The 26,796-nt window shown below is 37.5% G+C and overlaps 1 protein-coding gene across 1 annotated transcript in view; it reads left to right on the forward strand.

The window, feature by feature from the left end:
- Nucleotides 1–360: 360 nt before the first annotated feature.
- NOX4 (NADPH oxidase 4) overlaps nt 361–26,796 on the forward strand; it is a 182,246-nt gene continuing 155,810 nt past the window's right edge. The window contains exons 1-3 of the mRNA XM_027579697.1: nt 361–447; nt 872–1,014; nt 1,667–1,762. Coding sequence (XP_027435498.1) covers nt 958–1,014; nt 1,667–1,762 — 153 coding nt within the window. The 5' untranslated portion in view covers nt 361–447; nt 872–957. The remainder of the gene's footprint in view (nt 448–871; nt 1,015–1,666; nt 1,763–26,796) is intronic.

The following is a 26,796-nucleotide window of genomic DNA, read 5'->3' on the forward strand; positions in this document are numbered from 1 at the left end:
GGTAGACTGTGTCAGTCCCATTTTCTTCTCACCCTTCGCCAGGCCTCTAGTACAAGTTTGAGGGGATTCCTATTACTAAACAGATTCTGATACTCGGTAATAAAACGCACTTTTCGGAACAGTGAATCTGAGCTTCCCTAAAACCCCCTGAGAATCACGTCAGCTTTAACCATTATACCGCTGGCCTCTTTTTATTCAGAATTTTCTTCAAAGCTTTGCATGAATGTGGGTTGGCGTGGGGGTGAGGGACTGAGAAGAGGGAGGTAGAGGGAAGCTTTAGGTAAGGGGGTGTGAGGAGGCGCTTGTTGGGGGTGGGATGAGTTGCTGAGGATGGGCGGGAGAAGGCGGACGCTCGTACACAAAAGGCTATTTCCGGCTCAAATTTCCTTACGGAGGCTCTTTGAGTTGAACTTTTTTGGGGGAAAACGACCCGTGCCAAAGAACTAGGTGTGTGCGAGTGTACGAGGGTGCGGCGGGGTTCCCCACTAGGGCATGGGTATCATTCTCCACATCTTTGTCGGTCTCTGCGAGCCGCGCCGGCCGGGCTGAGGCTGCGGGGAACGCCTCCCGGTTCCCAGCCGGGACATCCTGAACGACAGCAGCCGCAACAACAGGCTCGCCCGCAGACAAAGGGGCGGGCGCGGCGGGGCAGACTCGCGCAACCGGGCGACGGGGCCGGGGAGCGCGCCCTCCGAGCGCCAGGCCGGGGCCGCCGAAGGCGCAGCAGACCCAGCGTGGGCCGCAGCCGCGGCGCCCGGAAGACCCGGCTCGGGGACGCAGACCCCGCCCGGGCTGGCTCGGCGCCGGCGTCCGGGCTTCCACTCAGTCTTTGACCCTCCGTCCCCACCCGCCCCCCCCTTCCCCCTCGCAGGCCGCACAACTGTAACCGCTGCCCCGGTCGCCGCCGCTCCTTCTCGAGCCGGCCGGCGGAGAGCGCAGCGCGGCAGGGCCGGCGGCATGGCTGTGTCCTGGAGGAACTGGCTGGCCAACGAAGGGGTTAAACACCTCTGCCTGGTAGGATGGCGGGCAAGGCTCTCCCTGCGTTTTGTCTCTCGTGCAGCGACTTTGATTCATTCTCTGAGCGTGCGCGGGTGGGGAGCTGGAGACGTTTTGCCTCTAATTCAAACATTCTCAACTAACAAAACTTTCCGCTGTTCATGCCTGGAGATAATAACGATTCCCCCATCCCACCCCCGCTCCAAATGCATGGGAACTTTGCTGCACACTGATGGGAGAGCGGATATGGAGGGAGGGAGAAGAGATCACTTGTAGTGAACACAACTTTTTCTTAACCTTTTAAACATCTTCCCCCCTTTGCTCTTTTCCCAGATTGCTTTTGTTTGGTGTTGCATTTTAACAACATGCAATACTCGGGACGTGGTGATGTCACTAATTTCTTAGGCTCATTTGTACTGCAGGGGATGTCTGCCGATCATTTAGGAGACGTCTTTGCAAACCAAATGCTTAATCTCAGGTGCAGGAACTGAGTGAGGTCAGACTTGTTTTGCTCTGAGTGGTTTTCAGCTTGCTGGTTAATTGAAAATGCTTTCTGCAATTACTAATCCAGCTTCCACAGAAAGTATTGTGCCCATGAATGTACTTGAGGTTTCCATTCATCAGGTAATGTTTATTTTTAATTTTTGTTTTCTCTCTCTGTATGATTTAGTTTATCTGGCTCTCCCTGAATGTTTTGCTTTTCTGGAAAGCCTTCCTGCTGTATAACCAAGGGCCAGAGTATCACTACCTCCACCAGATGTTAGGGGTAAGTGGGACTTGGGTAACCTGGTAGAATGGGTTTAAGGTAGGCAGGCATTGCTACCAGGCTTGGTCAGTTCTTCCATTTATTAAACCCTGGTGGTTCACTTCAGAAAGATTTGTCATTTTCTAAGGTGGTCAAGTTTCCTTGATGTATCATTTACACTCATGTAGGTTAAAATGACTGACTCTTTTAAGAACCAAAGATACTATGTGCTAAAGTGAAAGGAATGAAGCTGCCAGACCAGGCTAGTAGTGCCTGAGAGAAGTTGCTACCTCTTGTCTGCTGCCAAGTGCCTTGAAGGATCTGCTTCACCAGCAGGACCAACCAATGACAGGCTTTTAGTTTTCACTAATCAAGACTTCAGCCTGCCCCTAAGCTTATCCAGGGGATTTCTGCACTGTTTCCTTTTACTACCAGTTCTCACAAAGTATGTGTCTAAGGCAGTTATTCATTTCTAGACATTTCTTAGCTTTTTACCCTAGGTTGATTATGGTTCCAGTGTTCTGGCCTAATACGAGAATGATATTGTGCAGAACTTTGCTCCGATTTATCTCATGTTGATATTTTTCCTTTTCTCTATTCCATGACATTTCTGATCTCATTCTTTCCATTCCCTTCCTACTTGACTCCTTAACAAAAGAGAGAGGCACTGAAGACATCTTACTTTGTATTAGGAGGTAGCATTTTCTGAGCAACCAGCAAAAAGTATAAAGTGTCTTGAAAAATTTTAGGGCATCTGAAAAAGATTTTGTCATTCCTTTTCATTGGGGAAGTGAACACATCCTAAGTAGATGCGTTGTTTTCTTTTGCATGGTTTAATAATTATTTAAAATTGTGATTAGTTCACATGAATTTTGTGGAACCAACTTTCCATTTATTACTTTACATTTACAGATCTTATTTATCTTTAAACCTCAGCTCCGAGGAGAGTAGTGCTTGGCACATGCTAAGACTGCAATAAATTGTGATTGAATTAATTAACTGTTTTATTTTATACAATAAAGTACTATTTTTCATTATCTATTGGTCACACAATTGATATTTTTAAAGTTTAACACCTATTTTTTAAAGAACTTATTTTTTTAGAGCTATTTAAGTTTCACAGTAAAATTGAGAGTAAGGTGTAGAGATTTCCCCCATGCTTCCCTACCCCCACACATGCATAGTCTCCCCCATTATCAACATCCCCTACCAGTATGATACATAAGTTATGATTGATGAACCTACATTGACACATCATCATCACCCAACACCTGTATTTTTAACTAATGGGTTAAGAAAAATAGTCTCAAAGATGAAACTCATTTTATTGCTAACTTCTAATTAAAATAAATAAATAATTTATTTATTATTTTAGAGAGAGAGAGAGAGAACACACTGGGGAGGCACAGAGGCAGAGTGGGAGGGAGAGAATCTCAAGCAGACTCTGCACTGAGTGCAAGCCTGATGTCCAGCTCAATCCCACAAATGCTGTGATCATGACCTGAGCCAAAATCAGGAGTTGGGTGCTCAACCGACTGAGCCACCCAAGTGCTCCTCATTTTATTGGTAACTCTTAAATCTGAACATTTCTTTTTCTTTTTCATCTAACCAACTTTCCATTTAACTATCTATCAAACTGTCATGAAACCCATACTTTTTTTCAAATGGGCACATAGAAAGTAAGCCCTTGAGCCTGCCCTCAGGTTTCTTACAATCTTGTGGAAAATCGAAAAGTATATACTTATAATTGAATAAACAAGTTAAGAAAAATTTTCTCTAATAAACATATGAAGGTCTCTGACCTATCTTTTTAATTTTTTTCCCCTAGAAAGTCCCCCTTAGGTGTGAATTATGAACACGAGATTTTTCAGTAGGAAGTATCTGACCTATTATGTAACTATATGAATAACTTGGAGAAAATTCAAAAGAGTTATGATGGCAAGTTTTGCTGTCAAAAATGGCAAATTTTGATAAAGAGATATTTGTATTAATATATGATCTAATAATAGGTAACTTGAAGCCACAAATGAACTTTGGATTTCAGCTCTATGGTATAGTATAAGCTAAAATGATAACTTACTTAAAAATTAATTATGTTGGAAACCAGCAAGTTAATTTTTATGAGCTTGGATGCTGTGTGACAACTTCAAATTTATTTTGGTGACAAGTCAGAGATGATGAAGAGTATACATATACACACATATTACCCAACTAATTAAAACAAATTAAGTATGTTTTGCCTTTCGCCATCTCACTCTAGTGCTTTTGTTTGAATAATATGACAGGCTGGTGAGGTTCAATGATGAGGCCGGCAGACCAGCTGGCACATAGGCTCAATAAATATTCATCAGATGAATGAAGGAAAAAAAATGACAAAAGGGCTAAATGGAAAACTATGAGTGAAAAGAGCAAGAAACAGATAGAAGAAGAGAGAGGTCATCGTAAATTAGTTTTTATAGAAACCTAAGAATGACCATAGTGAGTTGACCCTTAGGCCATCCTGTCAGAAGTCAACACTGTATGAAAAGTCACTGTGGGGAGGAATGGTTTTTCTCCTTGGCATCCTGCTGAGAAATGAAGGATGACTTCCAAACTTCTTACTTTTCAGTAGTTACCTATATGGTGATTTTCTAGGCATTAATTTATCTAAACCATTTTGGAATATTTTCAGTCTATCTTACTCTACTTTTTAGTGAAACAAGAACTCTGTGGTTTTACTATTTGCTTTATGAAGGAGGACTTAATTTTATTTGTCCTAGGCTTATCGTTCCTAATCTTTTGATGATTATGGTATTACCTCATAGTGTAAGAATTTGCAGACATTTTTCAAGTCGCAAAGAAAATAGAGTATAACAATGGGATATAATTAATTTTAAAATAAATATTGCTGGCTCCCATCTTTTACATGTTTAATACTGATACTTCATTATTATTAATGCCTTAGAGCATCTTAGAGCCTACCAAACACTCACAAGAACAAGGTCCCACTGTGATGAATTTTAGAAAGCCTGAAAAGGACATAATAAATATTCTGATATTACAAGTCTCTCTCTTTTTAAAGATTTATTTATTTTAGAGAGAGGGAGAGAGAGCATGAAAGGGAGGGGTAGGACAGGGAGAGCACTCTGCGTTCAGCCCAGAGCCCCAGGCAGGGCTGGATCTCATGACCCTGTGATCACAACCTGAGCCAAAATCAAGAGTCAGATGCTTAACTGACTGTGCCACGCAGGTGCTCCCATAAGTCTCTTTTGAAGGTGAATTTTAGATTCATAAAAATGGTGGTATTCCTGGAAATGAATTTACTACCGCTTTAAAACACAAATGGAAGGAGTCCCTCCAGTTGATTATTTTGATAATAACATGGAGTATAAAGGTTGCTGTTATTCATCTTTTAAAAGTAAGGTAGTAACAAAGTTGCAGGAGTATGAGGGGAAGGAAGGGTCTACAGAATATAGTCCATTTACAAGAAGGCATAGATATTGACAAGCAGTTAATTCTTAGTAGTTTGAAATATGTTTTCTACTGAAAACCAACTAGGTGTTCAGCTGTTTATTCCTGCCATATACCAGACACTACAAACATTTGGTTTAAGCTAGGAAACCATTCTTCCCATTTTATACATGGGAAAAGGTGGGCGGAGGAAGCAGATGACTTGTTCAGCATCAGAGCTAGGATGTGATTACAGTTCTGTCTGGCCTTTTTGCCTTTCCTCATGCTACACAGATTTTCAGAACACTTCACTGGCCCATCACTGATAGTTAAGGCCACTGGTTACTATTACTCATCATCAGTGCTGCCCAACAGAAATGTAATATGAGTCATGCAATTCAAAATTTTTGTAGCACATTAAAAAAGTGAAACGCTAGTGGCATTAAATGTAATAATATATTTTATTTAAAATAGTCTATCTAAAGTATTGTATTGGATTGAAGTATTCAACATGTAGTCAATATTTTAGAAAATATCAATGATGTATTCTAGGCTGTTGCCTATTCTTTGAAATATATGGTATGCATTTTATACTTGTGCACATCAGAATTTTCATCAGAAATACTTGACTTGTGTTTAGATTTCATAAAATTTTTACAAATAAAAAAGTGAATTCACATACCCAAGCTGTTCCAAACATATTTAAAATTTTTCTAACAACACAAAGGACTATCAGCTTTAAGTTTAAGTTTAAAAAAATTAATAAACCTAAAAATTGAGTTTGTTGGTGGGCCTAGGCACATTTCAAATGCTTAATAGCTGTGTGCAATTAGTGGCTACTGTTTTGGACAGTGTAAGTGTAGACTGTGGGGGAAGATATTCCTACTTCCATGGTGACTTGCACTTATCATTTTGTTTTTACAGCAAGCAGCTGGCCACCAACCTGCCCGATAAAAAGACATCAGGATATGGGTAGTCCTCCTGCTCTCCCTTTCCAAAACAGTTGATATCGTTTGGGAAGTTACGGGCTCTAGCTATTGGTGTGTAATCATAAAAATATCTCTGACGTCTCCCTAATCATCTGAGCTTTTTGGTGGTGGGAACCATTGAGAATGAAGGTAAAATTATTTCATTCTCAGAATTAGTGGATCCATTTTTTATCTATATTTATTTATATTTATAGGATGCTAGTTGATTGTTCTCAGGCCAGAATTAACTATTAAAAAAACTGCATAAGAATTAACAGAGAAAAGAAGATCTTAACTGATGGAAGATAAAATAATTTTGAGGTTAACGTGTCTTGGTAGGAGTTTTCATCAGGACTGTTCTTTCCCAGACTGGTCTGACCCAGACCTGGAGGCAGCCTGGTCACGGCTGGTTTATGCCTGAGTTAATGTGCTAATCAGACTGTGCACTTCCTAGGAGATGTTTAATTATGACATGCTGTGAGTTTTGGAATCTTAAAATTAAGCTAAAAAGAAAAAAAAAAGTCTTTTGAGGGAAGCCAAAACAAACACACGCACACATAAACTAACCAATAAGCAACCAATAAGCAATAACCTCCTCCACCTTCCCATAACAAGCTTTTAAATAAAACAGTACTTTGATTTTTTAAGGTAAAATCTTTTTTTGATTTATTTGTTTTCAAGGAATGGAAAATGTAGTTGCTTGCACTTTACTAGAAAGTCCCAATGTGTTGTCACTGACCCTGAGAAACTTAGTTTCTTAGATTTTTTGGAATGTTGGAGCAATTTAACTCAAAATATTATCCATAGAAGCCCTCATATTGAAGTTCATCTATTTTTGAATTGTATTTCTGACATTTTAGTAATTAACAGATATAATTTAATTGATAAGAATATCTTACTTTGAGTAGAGAATGTGTTTTATGGTACCAGGTTCAATATGTCTTGGTTTTATTATCTTTTCCCCTGAAACTAACATTTGTATATGGACCGTTCAGTTTCAACCTAGATATTCTCATGGTGTTGTGATGAGAAATTTAAATTTTTTTGTTTTGTCTCACAATTATTATTTTATTTTTTGAAAGGTTTTATTTTTAAGTAATCTCTACACCCAACATGGGCCTCAAATTTACAAACCTAAGATCAAGAGTCTCATGTTTTACCGACTGAGCCAGCCAGACGCCCCCTCACAATTATTATTTTAGATCTACTGCATGGTCACAAAGATCTTTTTTTTCTTTGTAAAAACTTTTATTGAGATACCTATGTTAATTGGAAGAAAGCTGTGAGCGTGGAGATTTTTTCTAGTCTCATAGTGATGATCTTTTTTTGGTTAATCATTATCCTTTAAGTGATTAAGAAACATTAACTAATTTACCCTCTCAAAAGTCCTAGAAGTTATATCATAATTAACAATTTTCAGAGACAGAAATCTGATGTCATGTGAATTTGTTAAGGTCAGAGATTAGAGTGTCTGTACAAATGAACCTAGAATTTTAAGTCCCTATTGGTTTCATAGCTGGCCCAGGCAGCTTTACTTCTGCTGAGAAGGAATATATACCATCTGTTGGTTTCAGAAAAGGCTTGATCATTAATTCTTTTCATTTATTGCATAAAATGTAAAAATTACCCCTTAGATTTGCCCAGGCATGTGTTGTGGTTTCAATTCAGGGGATATTTTTAACTGAATGGGAGTTTTTTTTTGTTGTTGTTGTTTTATTCTTAACATTCTGCTATTTGAAAATACTTCCTGTTTATTGCCAGGTGAAATGACTTACATTACTTTGATGCAATCGTTATATTCTTAATCCATTTACAGTAGATAGAGACTCAGAATTTTAGACTTGGAAGTAAGCTTTGGCATCTTTACTTAGACTTCTTCCTCATTTTCCTAAACAGAAAAATGAAGTTGAAGTGATTTGCTCACCATCACCCACTGAATGAGTGGCTTAATTACTATTCTGGTCCATTGATCCTCAGTCCAACAGTCAGTCTGTTATGATGAACAACTCTATGCACTTATGCATAAACAAATTAAACCCCACACTGTAGAGACCACTAGCTTTCCATCTTATGTGAAATGATATTTAAAGATGTTTAGCAATTTAAGAAGTTAAGAAACATTATTGATTTACCCCTAAGATAACATAATTTTCAGCATTATAGTTGTTTTAGATTTGTCTCAAATTATTAAAGAATTATGAGACTTAGTTTTATTTAAATTATTTCTGATTCCTTAATATTTGTTGGACTTATAGCACTCAGTGTTTAACCTCCTTATGGTGTACAGCTGAAAGCCCACTGTATATTTCTCTTTTATCAATGCCAGCCAGACCAGAATAGAATTAGAAGGTGGAATTAATTTCAGAGAATTTCAAATCTACTTCCTTCATTTTGTTATTAATCATATTAATAACATCAATAGTAGGTTACATTCATTGAGGACTGTCTAGGTAGCAGGTGTTAGTCTAAGAGCTTTGTGTGGATTAATTTATTTAACCTTTCCATCCATCCTGTGGAGTAGATTTTTTTTAAAGATTTTTATTTATTTATTTGAGAGAGAGAACATGAGCAATGGGGGGAAAGGGGCAGAGGGAGAAGCAGACTCCCTGCGGAGCAGGGAGCCCAACTTGACTTGGGGCTCAATCCCAGGACCCTGAGATCATGACCCGAGCCGAAGGCAGATGCTTAACAGACTGAGCCACCCAGGTGCTGCTGGAGTAGATATTTTTAATTTGTCAGCCGAGCAACTGAATTAGGGATGTTCTTTTTTTTTTTAATTTTTTATTGTTATGTTAATCACCATATATTACATCATTAGTTTGTGATGTAGTGTTCCATGATTCATTGTTTGGGCATAACACCCAGTGCTCCACGCAGAACGTGCCCTCTTTAATACCCATCACCAGGCGAACCCATCCCCCCACCCCCTCCCCTTTAGAACCCTCAGTTTGTTTTTCAGAGTCCATCATCTCTCATGGTTCGTCCTCCCCTCCGATTTCCCCCCTTCATTCTTCCCCTCCTGCTATCTCCTTTTTTTCTTCTTAACATATACTGCATTATTTGTTTTAGAGGTACAGATCTGTGATTCAACAGTCTTGCACAATTCACAGCGCTCACCATTGCACATACCCTCCCCAATGTCTATCACCCAGCCACCCCATCCCTCCCACCCCCCACGACTCCAGCAACCCTCAGTTTGTTTCCTGAGATTAAGAATTCCTCATAACAGTGAGGTCATATGATACATGTCTTTCTGATTGACTTATTTCACTCAGCATAACACCCTCCAGTTCCATCCAGGTTGTTGCAAATGGCAAAATTTCATTCCTTTTGATGGCTGCATTATATTCCATTGTGTATATATACCACCTGTTCTTTATCCATTCATGTGTCGATGGACATCTTGGCTCTTTCCACAGTTTGGCTATTGTGGACATTGCTGCTATAAACATCGGGGTGCATATACGCCTTCGGGTCCCTACATTTGTATCTTTGGGGTAAATACCCAGTAGTGCAATTGCTGGATCATATGTTAGCTCTATTTTCAACTGTTTGAGGAACCTCCATACTGTTTTCCAGAGTGGTTGCACCAGCTTGCATTCCCACCAACAGTGTAGGAGGGTTTCCCTTTCTCCACATCCCTGCCAACATCTGTCATTTCCTGACTTGTTAATTTTAGCCATTCTGACGGGTGTGAGGTGGTATCTCATTGAGGTTTTGATTTGGATTTCCCTGATGCCGAGCGATGTTGAGCACTTTTTCATGTGTCTGTTGGCCATTTGGACATCTTCTTTGCAAAAATGTCTGTTCACGTCTTCTGCCCATTTCCTGATTGGATTATTTGTTCTTTGGGTGTTGAGTTTGATAAGTTCTTTATAGATTTTGGATACTAGCCCTTTATCTGATATGTCATTTGAATTAGGGATATTTGTAACTTGTTAGTGAGTGACAGAGGCAGGACTCCAGCCCAAATATCCTGGTTCTAGAACTTGTATTATTGACCATTATGCTCTTCTGCCTCTGTGTTCCATTATATTAGGCCAAACTACATGGAATTGCCATTTTGATAAAAATAATCAAGTATCAGCCATTTCATATAGTTCAATCTGATAACAACTTACCATTTACTAATCACATACTATGTGCCAGATATAATTAGTTCTTTGCTCTTTGTTTTTATAATCTCACTTACTCCTTATACTTAAATTATCCCTGTAAGTAACAAGCCTGGAAAATAGCAAGTATCACTTTTTAGGGGATTGAGAAACTGAGATTCTCAGTGGTTAGGTAACTTTCCCCAAGTCACACAGCTAACACCTGGAGAAGCCCTATTTGAACCCACATTTGTCTCATACTGAAGACCATGTTCTCAATCACTGTGCTCTACCAGGGAGGTTCTGAGACAGATGGGGTTAGAAGCTGGAATTTTCTACACTTGCCTGTGGTTCTTGTGTGTCCTCCCACTGGCTCTGCATCAGACTGTCTATATGCATGTTTGTATGTTTTTTTATCGAAAAGTACTTGATCAGAAATGAAGGTAAGAATATTGTTTATGGCTTATTCTTAGACCTGAGGCAGATATGAACACCTCATCCTAACTGGCGCCTCCTGCATTAGTTTGCTCAGGCTTCCATAACAAAGTACCACAGACTAGGCGGTCTAACCAACAGAAATGTGTTTCCTCACAATGCTGGAGGTCATATGCTTTCTGCTTTCTCTGGGGAACACCCAGCCTGAGGGAGAGGAGCCTGTAGAATTGCTGAATGTTATAGGGACCTTACAGGTTGATCTAGTTCATTTAGCTCATTTGATAGATGAACTTAGTGGAGTTAAATGTCTTCTTTATCAACTCAGTTTTTAAATCCTAGTCAAGTTTTCTAGTTCATCATGCTAAGCAATGTGGTGATCCTAAACATTTTTTTTAAAGATTTTATTTATTTATTTGAGAGAGAGAATGAGAGACAGAGAGCATGAGAGGGAAGAGGGTCAGAGGGAGAAGCAGACCCCCTGCTGAGCAGGGAGCCCGATGTGGGACTTGATCCCGGGACTCCAGGATCATAACCTGAGCTGAAGGCAGTCGCTTAACCAACTGAGCACCCAGGCGCCCCCTAAAATTGATTTTAAAAGTGCCTAGGTCATTCTGGGGAAGAAAATCAAATAAACAATCAAACAACAATCAAACAAAGATCATGGACCTTGGAGCTATATGGATATGAGTTTGAATCCTAGCTCAGGCATTTATCTCCCTTTATGATTGTGGTAAATTTTTTCTCTGAGTATAAGTTTAACTCATCTGTGAAGTTGGGTTGAAGTCTTTCCCTTCGTTTAGCTGTGAAGATTACATGAGAACATGTGGGTGAAATGCTTAGCACTTGGTGTGTAGGTCCTCAGTAAATGATAGTTATTACTGTAATTAAATAGTATTATTTAGCATTAATAGCATTAATAACACTGAATAGTAATATTATAAATTATTTATGTTTATCAATAAAAATAATAAAAGGAATTCAGAACTATGTAAAGATGAAGGGAACTTGCCGAGCATTTAGCAGATGGCATTAGGACAGGGAGACCTATCCTTTCCTTTGGTTGACCTCCGGCTCCCTCTTTGATCCTTCTGGACAAAGCAAATATCTGTTGCTATTTGTAATTGACACAAAATTTGTAGCACCTTGGTTAGATGGCTGTGTGGAATTTCATCTTGAAGTAGAATTTATTTCATTCAAAAAGTTAATTTTCATTAAAACTTGGAGTCTTCAACAGGTAAACAAGGGAAATAATACCTATCTCACCTGGGTATTGTGAACCTTAAAAGAAAATTTAAAAAGGGCACGTATTGAATGGAGCACTGGGTGTTATATGCAAACAATGAATCATGGAACACTACATCAAAACCTAATGATGTAATGTATGGTGATTAACATAACATAATAAAATAAGAAAAAGAAAATTAAAAGAAATAATAATATCAAGAGCCAACATTCATTGAAATGTTCTCATGGGCAGACATTGTATTACGTTCTTTTTTTTTTAAGATTTTATTTGAGAGAGAGAGAGAGAGAGAGGCTGTGTGCAAGAGAGAGAGCGAGTACACACACACGAGCAGGGGGGAGGGGCAGAGAGAGAGGGAGAAGCAGGCTCCCTGCTGAGCAAGGAGCCCAGGACCCTGGGATCGTGACTTTGAGCCGAAGGCAGACACTTAACTGACTGAGCCACCCAGGCGTCTTGAGTTATGTTCTTTATACATTCTGTGTCAGAGTCTTAACTAGTCCACAAGGTAGGTTTTATTACACAAGGGGAAAGTAACAGAAATTATAAATAAATTGCTCCTGGAATAAAATACTGAGAATAAAGCCCATTATATAACAGGTGTTCCCCCAAAAGCCAAATTTCCTCTTTCCTTCCCTCTTCTCTCCTTCATAGCCACAGATGACAATTCACCTAACTGAAACATGACAAAACTGTTCTACTTATCTCATAGTGTTGTGTTGAGGATTAGATGATGTAAAGGATAGGAAAGTACTTTGAAGAATTGAAAAACATCATGGATGTGAAAAATGGTTACCATTTACTGTTGCTGCGTCCTGTCATTCCTCCCAGCTTTTAAGGCTCCAGCCATGGGCTCCATGACAGAGCTCCTCCAGGGAGGAGTCACAGGGAAAGGAATGAGGGAAAAGTGGCAGATGCCCTTTAATATCCAGTAGGCATTACATTTACAGTATTGACTCTTGAAATGGGATCTTGAAGGTCTGTGACATGTTGTAATTAATAATTGTGCTAAGGCATGAACTAAGACAGACCTTAGTATAAAAGCAGATGACTTAGGGTGGGGAGTGGGTCTCACTTCTTAGTATCCACATTTTAATGCAACTTTGTGATGTGATAGTAATCAAACAGTGTGGTAAAAAGTCATGTGAAAATTAGTTTCTTTAGTGCTTTGGCAGTGGGACTAAAGAAAAAGTAGATTTAGGAGAAGATGGACTTTGTATGATCAATAGAATGTTTACATATTTAGAAATTGAAAACTTGAATTTGACAATGACTTCATTTTATAAATGAATCAAATACAAGTTCTATGGGGAACTTGGTTTAAATTGCATGATTTAATGGTTTTCATGAATTTGGAAATTGTTAAAGGTCTTCAGACACATCCCAAGGATATCAGAGGTCTTAAATAGTTTAAGGCAAGAAGAGATGAGTGATGCTCACAAAGTAAAAGCATTTTATACATCTGAATTTCTTTCACAAAAGTGGGCACTTCAATAATAAGATAAATCTAAGAAATGATTTATGGTGAATGCCTTTCTGACTACATTCCTTTCTCCTATGATAAGATTATCAAACAGCTGATTTCAAAGTGCCAGTAATTTTGTTTCATGTGATCTTAGAAAGCTCAGGTGCATTGGAAGGATACAAAGGGGTAGTGATCCAAACAAATTTCTTCTTTCCCCATGCTATACTTTTGATTGTCTGCTAATTCCTCCCCACCCCCAATTCTCTCTCTCTTATGGGCCTTCTAATTATCTGCATAACTCGCTGTCACCCTACCTCGAATGAGAACATTGATTTCCATGCTGGTGAGGGTGTCCCAAGAGAGTTAGGGTACAAGAAAAGAACCACCTCTTGTGAATATGCTGAAATAGGGTGATAAGAGTGCTTTCACCTCTCACTGATTTCCCTTGGCCAAATTGCTTTTGAGAAGTTACTTTGGGCCTTTGAGCTTTGTGAATTCTCTCAGTTTGAAAAGCATGGACCCAAAAGCTCATTTGTAAAGTGCTTTAGGTCATGCAAACAAAGGTAAAGAATATGTCCCCCCCTCCCCCACTCCAGCAGCTCAGAATATCTAAAGGGAAAACTAAGCAAATATCATCAGTGGTCTATATTAATGGGTTCCAGTTGGAAAAAAATGACTCATATTAAGCCACAAGAATGCAGAACTTCAATATGAATGTTCTTCCACTCAAGAAATGGCATTTGCTTTTGGGCATTGTCTGTATTACATTTGTTACCTCCTGTGGAAGTTTTCTATGGGGTTGGAGCTTGGCTTGGACTATGTAGAACCCATCACTGAACTCTTTATTTTGATCTTGTACATTTTGTAAAACATAGGGGAAGAATGAGTCAAAGGAACATCTTAGAAGAGTTTATAATCACAATGGATCTGTAAAGTTTACTTAATTTTGGTTTGCCTGAAGGAAACTAGTCTTTTACTTGTACTGATTTTAAAGCTTGGATATGTTATTCTTTTTTTTTTTTTAAAGATTTTATTTATTTATTTGACAGAGAGAGACAGAGTGAGAGAGGGAACAGAAGCAGGGGGAATGGGAGAGGGAGAAGCAGGCCTCCTGCTGAGCTGGGAGCCTGATGTGGGGCTCAATCCCAGGACCCTGGGATCATGACCTGAGCCGAAGGCAGATGCTTAATAACTGAGCCACCAGGCACCCCAGGACATGTTATTCTTAAAGAAGAAAATATATTTTGTTCAACCCACAGATTTTAGATATATAAAATTTGTCTGAGTCTTATGTGACATGCGTAAAAATTTTTGTTCAAACTAAGTGTCTGTTACAACCTTTTCCTAAGCATGGAATGACTATTAGTTTAAATTTCAAATATATTAATACCTGTGAAAATTCCAAAGTTTAATGGAAACAGTATAATGTAATGAACAATGTAATATGAGAACGTGGATTTTATGGACAAATTGACTAATGTGGAAATTGGGACTTTACCTTTTAAGAAATGTATCTTTAAGTAATTTATTGAAATCTTCAAAGCCTGAAGTTTCCTCAAGTTTAAATGGAGAATTATATTATGAAATCAAACTACCTAAAAATTCCAGTATTGAAATATTCTGACTTAAAAAAGTGGCAGTTTTGCATAGTTTAACCTAGTATCTCTTACAGGGTTTTGTTTTGTTTTGAGGAGAGGATTGAGTAGGATGAGGAAGAAATGCGTGTGAGGCCTTCAGAAAGTATGACTTCCTTCTTGCTAATGGCAAGTTGGAGTAGACAATGTTAGAGTCATTTCCTTCAAGTGACGTTTTTGAAGTTAAGAATGTTTTGATGTTGAAATCTATTTCTAAATGGCTGCTAATGACAAAATTTCCAGCAACTAAGAGATTAACTCCTAATTTCATATAGTGTATACATTCTGAATGATTTAAAGAGCTGTTTTGCAAGCGGCAGTCTGTTTTTGTTAATTATAATTTCAAAACTATTGAAGCTCACAATTAATTGCTTTTTAGCTGGTAATGGTTTTCAAATTTTATCTCAGTTTTTTGGCCTTTTTAAAGCTTTCTGTCAAATCAACTAAAGATTGAGGTACACATGAAGAGAACTAATTTTAAAGGACATTAGTGAATCTTCTCTGTAAAAAACAGGATTTAAAAAAGCTATGTTTTGGATTTCAGGTACGGAGTATTTAAACATGTACCTTAGTTCATAGCACACTGTCTTCATGGGTATTTTGCTTCATCATTCATTCATTTATTAGTTCACTGTTTAATCACTCCTCATTCTCCAGTTCTCCAGTTCCTTTTTCCTCTTGACAGGTGCAACCTTTTTGATGTTGCTGACATGTATCCTTCTATTGCTTTTTTATTTGCATGTTTCTGTGAATTCACCGAAATGGTATTATGCATAGACTAATTCTTTTTCTAGCTTTTTTCCATCTGGTATGATGTTTTCAAAGTCTATCATGTGATGATGTTCTTTGGGGTTTTGTTTCTAATTGCTATACAGTATGCTGTGTTTTGCATCTGCCACAGTTTACTTGCCCATTCTCCCAGAAATGGACCCTTTGATTTCCTCTAATTTCCTACCACTTAATATAACATCATGATGAACGTAAAGCATATTCTTAGGGTATAAATATTATACAGTAGTTTCCTGGTTTTATACCTTAGAGATTTGCCCAATCACTGGAGGACAACTAATCTGTTCATATTGTAACAAAATTACATATTTTGTTAGGATATTTCTATATACTTGTTATAATGGTTTTTAGTGAGATTAAGATGACATTGGCGGTGATATCACACATAGAACAATTCTAAAAATTGACATTCAGTTGTAGTAACTGGTTTTCAGTGAGAAATCTAAAAGTTATTGGATAACTAAAGGGAAGAATGCAGCTAGTATTTTAAGTATTATATGATTTCTATATTCCTGTGGCTTTTTTCTTATATATTGCACATAATGTTAACCATTTAAACAAAAATCACAGCCATATAAACAGTTATAGTAAAAGCAATAATAATAACACATATAACAGCAGACTTAGAAATATAAGAAATGGGGGGGGGGGGCGCCTGTGCAGCATAGTTGGTTAAGCCTCCAACTCTTGGTTTCTGCTCAGGTTGTGATCTCAGGGTCCTGAGATCAAGCCCTGTGTTGGGTTCCTTGCTCAGTGCAGAGTCTGCTGAAGTTTCTCTCTCCTCCCTCTGTCCCTCCCCACTGTGCTCTCTCTCTCTCTCTCTAATAAATAAATAAATCTTAAAGAAATATAGGAAATGGAATAAATATAGGAGAGAACATGAAAAGGATAGGTGAATAGAGCAGAATGGATTATAAAAAAGATAAACAAAGAAGCATCACAGCAACGATTCACCCTAACTTTCTGAGCTGCAAAGTATAATATAATAGATAGGTGTATGGGCCCAGAGACCAAGCAAGGTTTCAAAGGTTGTGGGATGGAGTGTGACTGGAGGGTTATTTTTGTTCTTTGTTTTGTTTTATTTTTTATTTTTGTACATGGTATCATATGAGGGCTTTCTTTATTAATATTTTAATACATGTAGAAATACTTTATTTTTTCTCAGAAACGGTTTGGTAAATACCTTAAGAGCACATAAGCTAACCGAGCTGTAAGAAACGTGTTATGCTATCTGTCACAAGGGAGCCGTGGTTTGGATATTTAACATCTGGGCCCCGTTTAAGTTGCAGTCGTGTCCAAGAATCGGTAACTGTCACGGCCTCCCATTATCCTGGTAGTTCTTCTGTTCATTACCTGGAACCCCCTTTCCCTGGCCAGCTGTAATGTCACTCATTATCATTTCCCCTCTTTCCTGTTCCTGCCCTATTCTGTCTTCTCCTGTCCTATCTGATCCTGAAATTTAAGTAAATATCTTCTTATTTGTCAAAGGCTGGGTAAAAAGGGTAGCTTAATGTCCTTCTTCTGGAAGTTATCACCTTAAGCCATGGAAATATTTGCAAGATAATTTATAAAATTTTGTCATGTTTTTTCAGTGTGAAAATAATACATACAATTCAGAGAAAAAATGGGAAATGCACAAAAGTTGAAATAAAAGGAAAATTTCCTTTCGCATTTTCACTAAAGATAATATTTCTCCTCAAACTGACTTTTTCCCACTCCATTTTCTTTAGAAAATAATCTTTCTTGTGACTTTCAAATTTATTAAATCTTTTTCATATTTATTATAGAAAATGGGAGGAAATGCAAAAAAATCATTCATATCTCAGGATCCACACATAACCACTGTTAACATTTTGGCGTATTTCTTAAATACAAGTTTTTTCTTTTTTTTTAAATAATATAATCAGAATAAACAGTTTTGTATTCTTTTAACATGCAGCATTAAATATTATATTAGGTTTATTTCTATTATATTATCACAAATTGTTAAACATACATTTTTTATTTTTAATATTTCACTGAATAAGTACAAACATACCTGTCACAAACACTCCCCAAATTTTGGACATCCATATGGCCTCTATTAACCCAGAAAATGCTGTGAACAACATCATTGTGTAGAATACCTCCTCTGTTTTTATAATTATGTCCTTTGGATGTGTTATTAGAAGTTTGTAGTATATTAACCCATTTAATTTTAATTAGTGTGAGTTTTTATTGTGATCTATCCATTTAGTTCTTGGTACTTAATTGTTAAAATACATTACATTTCAAAAGAAACACATGCTTCTGTACACTGAATACTGATGTTACCATAGAAAAAAAATTAGAAACTCCCCTTTATTTCTACATAATCTATGTTATGTGCAGATACTCATTTTGCACCTGTATATTATTAATTCATTTCCATTATGCCAGTTTAACTTATTTTCAGTGGCTAAATACTGTCCCATAATGTATAGATAACTTTTTTTCATTTTTCTACTGTTAACCATTTTGGTTCTATTCTTTTTGTTTTTATATCACATACCATACTGCAGTGAATATCCTTGTAGAAATTTATATATACACTTGGACAAGTATTTCTGTATGTCACTTTATTTTTTTAAGAAATTCCAAAGTGAGATATTTTGAACCATTAAATGTTAGTTTTTTAGGGAAAAAAGATTATTTTTGATTTATATTTCCTCTCTTACACCCATTTATCATCTTACATTTGATTTAATGTATTGTTCTACCAGGAGATGAACTAGTGTGGGCCACTGTGTGTTGACCAATTAAACTCTGAAGAATTTGTTGAAAGAGTCTAGTGCTTAAATATGTATGCATCAAGAAGTTTAGGTCAATAGTCTGTACCAAACAATCCATTCATTCAGTCCATTTTACTGAGTATCTACTCTCTTACCCATTTTGGCCATCTTGATGCACCCAGAGTTTGTTTTCTTAGAATTAATATCTTCTTGGAGACAGTATTTTTTTTTTTCCAAAGAAAGACTAGAAGAAATTTTACTGGATTCACAGTTGAAAGTTATGGTTAAAAGACACACTGAGTTAGCTAAGATTGCTAATATTTTGAGGACCAAGATAGAACGTAAAGACAGTTTTATAGATTCAGTTAAGAAGAGTTTTTAAGAAATAGGATTGAGTTCAGGAAGAGTAAAATAGATATGTTTAAGTAAGGTATGCTTGACAGTCATGAGAGAAAAATCTTAATATTGAATATTCTATACTCACTGAATGAGTTTATTTATTTATTTATTTATTTATTTATTTATTTATTTATTTTTAAGATTTTTATTTATTTGACAGTGAGAGCTTGAGAGAGCACAGGCAGGGGGAACAGCAGAGGGAGAGGGTTCTCGCTCTTGCAGGCTCCTCACTGAGCAGGAAGCCTGATACGGGGCTCGATCCCAGGACCCTGGAATCATGACCTGAGCCCAAGGCAGATGCTTACCTGACTGAGCCACCCAGGTGCCTGCAGTCTATGCGTTTTAATATATGTCATTGTGGATAGTCTAATTACAATTCTAACCATGTGAGGCTGTACCATTGCTATGACTGTTGTTTCCTTTAAAAAAATTATTCCATGTGTTCGGGCCACTAGTATCTCTCTTTTGGCTTCTAACTTTTAGGAGGAATGTTGAGAAATTAAAAATGGTTTAAGGATGAGGAAGAATGATGCAAGGTTTTGGAATGATGATTCCTGATGAAGAGTAGCTGAGATGTTACTAAATAAATATCCAGTAATTGTGATCAGATGTGCTGAACCTGCGATGAAAGAGAAACAGGGCCTGCTTCAGGTTTCTAGCCAACTGTGCTCTGCAAAATGCATGCCATTCCTTGGTGCCTTTCCCTGTGCATGGCTAACTTCTGTAGGAGGAGGAAGTGTAACAATGACATACAAGCAAATGCACTGTAATTCTCAAGACCCTTGTTCTTGTGCTATAGATAGGAGTAGATGGTAAGAGATGAGCATGAATATCTGCAGGAATGCAATAGGTGATTAAAAAAATCCATTTTGTCAGCTAAAGAGAAGCATTTTCATTTGATGTGTTTTTACCTTTTAGAACAGTTCTACAAGAGAAAATGGAGCAAGTTTTTACTATTGTTTTGTTAAGTTTTCCAATTCTCGGTTTTGGAGACAATGACCTTGGTAGAGGTCACAGGTATTAAGTGTGATAAAAAATGTCATGCTTATTAATGTGATGACCTGTTCAGTAGACAGCATTGCCCACTGAAACCCATGAATGTGTTCAATGCAATTCTGGATCCCCCTTAGGTTGAACTTTAACTTTTGTAGACAGATACAGAGTCTAGAAGTGAATCTCTTCTGCTCTCTGGGCTTCTGGCACAGGAAAAACAAGGTAGACAAAATCTGGACAGAAATACCATAATAATAACAATAACAATTGTAATAATCTTGCTTTCTTCTTCTCTAAGAGCTATATTTCTTTCTGACTTGTAATAGACTTCTTTTTTTTATTATTATGTTCAGTTAGCCACTGTATAGTATATCATTAGTTTTTGATGTAATGTTCAATGATTCATTAGTTGCATATAACACCCAGTGCTCATCACCACACGTGCCCTCCTTAATACCCATCACCCGGCTACCCCATCCCCCCTACTGCCCTCCCCTCTGAAAGCCTCAGTTTGTTTCCCAGAGTCCACAGTGTCTCATGGTTTGTCTCCCTCTCTGATTTCTCCCCCTTCAGTTTTCCCTCCCTTCCCCTGTGGTCCGCTGTACTATTCCTTATATTCCACATATGAGTGAAACCATATGACTTTCTCTGCTTGACTTATTTCACTGAGCATAATCCCCTCCAATTCCATCCATAGCGATGCAAATGGTGGGTATTCATCTTTTCTGATGGCTGAGTATTATTCCATTGTATATATGGACCACATCTTCTTTATCCATTCATCTGTTGAAGGGCATCTTGGCTCCTTCCACAGTTTGGTAATAGACTTCTAAGGAAAGACTACATTCCTACTGAAAATGGAAGAAAGTTTACTTCTAGAAAGGGTGGAATGATGGATGATGAGATATAAAAGGAAAGATCTGAGTTAAGCATAAGGAAATCTGCATATGAAGTCAAGATGGATTCTATTCTTTTGGTGGTCTCTTTAATTACGTGGAAACAAAATCCGCTCCCCACCCCCAGCTTCTTTCTTTAGAACTGGTAGCTTCTTTAGAGACAGTGTTAAAAAAAAAAAAGAGGTTTATTCATTGGAAGAGAGGCCAACTTGAGTCAAAAATTACATCATAGTTAAAAGTCTCCAGGGCAGTTAGTTGACAGAAACCAGCTAAGATCATTTGGCATGAATTACAGTTCATATTGGAATGAAGGGACATTCATGAGCTTTTGGATATACCCCAAGACCACTGAATTGGCAGTTTATTTTGGAATTTTTTAAAGAAATAATTACTCCAATTATTATTAACTGCTTTCTGATAGTTCATGGCATGTTATTCATTATTGTTTTCATATGAAACCATGTCAAAGTAGTTAGGTAATCAACTTTTTGAAGTACCTTTTCATTGAAATATTGTTTTTAAGACTCATTAAGTACAATCTTGCCTGTATGAAATATCTATCATATTCTAAATTCATATCCCTATTATATATTAATGGTACACACTGAAATTTAAGTTAGGACCACAAGTTTGATTTATAGGGATAGGAAAACTAAACTGTTCTGATTTCCTGCCAGGGACCCTTTTGGTGATTATAAAGACAATAAAAAGTGCTTACTATTGCTTTGGAAAATTGTTTGGACTACTTTACGGGGTTGTCTCTGTTTGCTCATGTATCTGTCTCACTTCTACTTTTCTTTGGCTCTCATTGCTAAAAGCATATTTTCCCCAAGGAGTTTTGTTTTTCAAAATAATTTTCACTATTAATGAGCGTGCACTTTTGAGGTCCCCAACAATAAGAGGCATTTTGGGCATTGCCCCTTAGCAGTGCTGCCACTTGCTAGCTTTTGGGGGGAAAACAATAAATAGGTAAAATATTACAATATAATATGTAAAGTACTATAAAGGAAATATGGAGGTTAAAAGAGGTAAAATGGCATCACAAATAGAAGGAATGACATGAGCTAGGGATAAGGAATATGTGGTAAAAACTTAGAAGAGCTGATTAATCTTGGTAATGCATCCAGGAGCTACATTAAATATAAAAGGATAGCCAATTGGCCCTATGGCATCATTAATTTGGCTCATTTACAGACTTTTAATATAAGTTGGTATAAAAAGAGGGTTGGATTAGATGACTTATACAATCTCATCAAAGAGCTACAGTGGCCCTGAGGATTTTCTTCGAATTGGGTGGTGTGTAGTTCCCTAGAGTAAATCCTAGTCTCCAGAATGGTGGCAGTTGGGGAAATGGAGGCAGAGTTGCTATTCTTGGGCAATATGATTTGACAGAAAGAGCAGGTCTGAGTCTAACCCTATATGTAAACTAGATTTCTTGGGTGATCACTTTTGGTCTTGATTATTTTTTTCTGAATTTTCCAAAATGAGGACACTGAAGGATCATCTCATAGGCTCATTCATTCATTCATCTGCCCTATGTTTATTGAACACCCACTAATTTCTTAGAACTTTCCTTGAGATCTTTAGATACGGACAAGTGCAATAAAGCTCAGCTCCCATAGCTGCAGCTAGAATCTTAATTCTTCAGAGCTGAGGATGGAAACACATTCTAGGAAAAAGTTATTTGCAGAAAGGCGTGCCTTAAGAACATTTACATTCTGAAACTAGAGCAGGTTTGTGGATGGCCAGGGACCAGGATTATGATAATAGCTTCTGCTGACTTTTTACTAAATGCTGGGCACTGCGCTAGGTACTATACTCAATACTCACAATAACCCGTTGAGGTTGATGTATTGTTTTTATTTTATAGATGAGGAAAATGAGACACGGTAAGAAAATACATCAGGCCACACAGCACTAAAGGTATTTTAAACTCAGGTTTGTTTGAGTTTGAAGTTCATTCTAAAACAGCGATTGCCAAGCCTGGGTGTACCTCCTGGGGCCCCCTCTCCAGATCTAAGGAATCAAAATTTCAGGAAGCACAACGGAGATGTGTTTATTTTTAAGTAGTCCATCAAGTGATTTCAGTGTGCAGTCAGAGTAGGAAAATTTTCTGCAAAGAGTTACACAAAATGACAGGGAAATATACTGGTTGGATAACAGATAAGCAATTGAAAGAGTAAGGAAGTATTATGGTTTGAAAAGTGCGCTAGGCAAGATGTCTGGATTCACGTCTCTGTTCTGGGGAGTGACATGTTCTTAGGAAATGTCAGATAACCTGGAGGCGGGCCTGGGTTCTAGTCCCTGTTTCTTTCCAAAGCAGCATTGTGAATAGTGGCAAAAAGAACGTTGAACTGGATGATGTGTAAAGCCATTAGAGCTACAGTTCTGTGGCTATACAACATGTAAGAATTAAGGGTTGTGTAGGCTTCATTTGGTTTGATTGAAAAGAGTCAACAAAATTGACCTTAATGAGTACAAATTTACATAGTTTTAGACAAAACACAAAATACCAAACCAGAATATAAAATAATTTGTTATAAACCTCTATAATTTTTATTTTTTTCCTGCAAATAGTTGACTAATTGTTGACTCACTGAGAGGTAGTTACAGAAAAATGACCACAGTTATTGAAACTTACTTTTAATACTTCTCCAGCTTTACAAATCCCTTTGAGCAATAGTGTTGCATAGATATTTACATGTAGAATGTCGTATTTCCTCAAAATTTTTGAGAAAATTCCTATTTGAGAGCAAAATGTTCATTTGAAAGTTAATTTACTGGAAAAGGTAGTTTGCAGGTCAACAATTTCAATAGGATTTTGTTACACTTTGTCAAAAACTTAGATGAAGATGTGGAAAACATGAATGTAAAATTTTTAAATAAAGCAAAATTAAGAAGGAAAAAATTAGAATCTAGGGTTCACACCCAATATGATCGACTAGGCTAAAGCCAATCCATTCTTGCATTGTACCTGCTATCTCTCACCGTCATTGTTTTTTTTTTCCACTGTAGGATAGGGATCATTGCTCGGTAGCAACTCATGTGAGAAAATCTCTTATGTTGCAAACTTAAGATGAGCCATTATGTAACAGACTTGCCCTATAAATTAGCACAGTTTTAGAATTAGGGGAGATCATGGCTTTGTGAGGGAGATGATGCTCTTCAGTACTGCCTGCTACTATTAATCTATGTTTACTAATATCTTGAGAATGTGCTGAATTCTGGCAGAATTGGGAAAGGTCATAGAGATGAGAGGGAGTCTAACGATTATTTCAAGAATTTCAGAGGCAACTGATTGTGTTTTGCATGAAGAAAACAAGATTGGATTAGCAAATCATTGTTTTTTTTATTTTCAGTTTGGGAATATTATTATCTAGAGCTGCCTGGTGGGTGGAAGTTACAGAGACTCAGACTTCATGCTAATGTAAGAAAGCAAAACAAGTTTTTGATGGTGGAAGAGGCTGCTATCTCTGGAAAAAATCAACAGAGGGTGGATTACCTTTGGTTAGGGCAGTCATAGAAGGGGTTAGACTCTGAGTGGATGGTGGGTTGTGGAGAGGCCCTTTTAAGTTCTCCAAGTTCAGAGGTACATGTATTGGTAAATTACTTGGCAAAATAAACTTACTGATAAGTACAATATTTAGTCAAAACTGGATCCTTTCTGTATGTAAGACTCAGTCATAATTACCATAAAATGCAATCCTTGTCTCAAATGACATTTTTGTGATGATTAACTACACAAAGTAATGTAATTGCCCAAATTACTCTCTTCCAATTTGTTCTCCATACTTGATTCAGAGTGATCATTAGCAAATACTAATCTCTTTATACCACCTCTCTGCTTAAAAAATGTGTTTTAAGGTCTTTAATAAAGACCTGCATTTTTAATGTGACCTACACAATCCAGCAGGTCTACCCCTTCTCCAGTCTTCTGTTGTAATCACCCTCCATTTCCAATCCAACCACACTGACCTGCTATTAAATTCTCATATATACACCATACTCCCATTTGTCGCATAAGTTCTCATGCTGTTTTTTTTCTGTATGGATGTCTTTCTCATTTTTGAATGACCTGTACTCTCACCCTCAAAATCTCAGTTCACTTTTCACTTAATCAAGGAAGCCTTCCTGACCTTATTTAGCTTTCATTTCCTGTTACACATGCTTGTGCTCTGTATTTCTCATTCACAGCATTGATCATTGTTAGAATTTACATTTGATTATGTAGCTATTTGATTAGTATCTGTTTCCCCTACTGGAACATAAACATACTAAGGAATAGACATTCTCTGTTTTTATTCGTCATTGAACTCCCAGTGCTTTGGGATATGTGCATATCACAATAAATATGTATTGAATGAATAATGTAAGTGGGACTTACTGCAGAAGTACAGAGGAGAACATTCAGAGAAAAGATGTGATACAGTGACCTCAAGGCAATAAATTAATTTTATATAGTGCTTGCATATTTTAGACTGGTTTTACTTTTCACAAAAGTTCTAAGAACTAAGATTATTGTATCATAGCATATTATATTGATTTTACAGATAAGAACATTTATCCCTCTTAATTTTACAGAAAAGGACAGTTAACTAGCTCAAGATCAATATTTATTAAGTAGCAGAATTAAGATAAGAAACCATGTGTTTGAGATTTTAGGAAAATTACCATGTACTTGTTATATGCAGATGTTATATTCTTTTATAACTTGCTTCAAATGGCATATGCTCTTATGATGTTCTTTAGGATTGCATTAGTTCAGTCTGCTCTAACAGAATACCGTAGACCAGGTGGCTAAAAGAACATTTATTTCCGTTTTGGAGGCTGGGAAGTCTCAGATCAAGGTGCCAGCAGATTTGATGTCTGATGAGAGCCCTTTTCCTGGTTTGCAGGGCCATTTTCTTGCTGTATCCTGACATGGAGTCTATGGAGAGCTGTGGTCTCTTCCTCTTCTTATAAGAGCACTAATCCCACAATGGGGGCCCTACTCTCATGATCTTATCTAAACACAGTTACCTCCCCAAAGCTCTCAAATACTATGACATTAGATTTCTCCCTTCCTTCCTTCTTCTTGTTTTCTTTTTAAGATTTTATTTATTTGTCAGAGAGAGAGAGGGAGAGAGAGAGAACAAGCAGTGGGAGTGGCAGGCAGAGGGAGAAGCAGGCTCCCCACCGAGCAAGGAGCCCGATGCGGTACTCGATGCCAGGACCCTGGGATCATGACCTGAGCTGAAGGCAGATGCTTAACCTACTGAGCCACCCAGACATCCCTTTCTTCTTCCTTCCTTCCTTCCTTCCTTCCTTCCTTCCTTCCTTCCTTCCTTCCTTCCTTCCTTCCTTTTTCTTTCTTTTCTTTTTTTCTTTTCTTTCCTTTCCTTTTCTTTTTTCTTTCTTTCTTTCTCCCTTTCTTTCCTTTTCTTTCTTGACATTAGATTTCATCATATGAATTTGGGGGGGAACAGACATTCAGTCCATAAAAAGGAGTAAGCTATGTTTTATTTGTATATACTCATCTAAAATATATTTATAGTTTTAAAATTACATATGGAATTCTCAATTATGTTTTAGAGACCTTGACAGGTAGGATTCTAAACGTGAAAGTAACACTGCCATCTAGTGACAACAAACTCGAACGAAGTTGGAAAAGTAGAGTAGCGGTTAAGCGCTCTAGGAATGGTAACACGAGTCAGAGTCACGGAGTGGACCTGGCCACATAACTTGGGGCGGTTCTTTGTTTTCAGTAAACATTTAAGGAAGCTGATTCTTACAATGGTCATGCATTAAGAGGGACTAAATAAAACAAATGCTCTACGCTGTAGGATGTTACCCATGTAGTAAGTAGATCACGTGGTTTCCTATGCTTGCGCCACTTGACTGCAATCTGTTTCCATGTTCTCACTCTCTCCATTGCTTCAGAATGAGGGAGTTTTGTACTCTGATAACCTAGTAAAGAGAAGTTT

Source organism: Zalophus californianus, chromosome 11 (genome assembly GCF_009762305.2).
Source record: "Zalophus californianus isolate mZalCal1 chromosome 11, mZalCal1.pri.v2, whole genome shotgun sequence".
NCBI lineage: Eukaryota > Metazoa > Chordata > Mammalia > Carnivora > Otariidae > Zalophus > Zalophus californianus.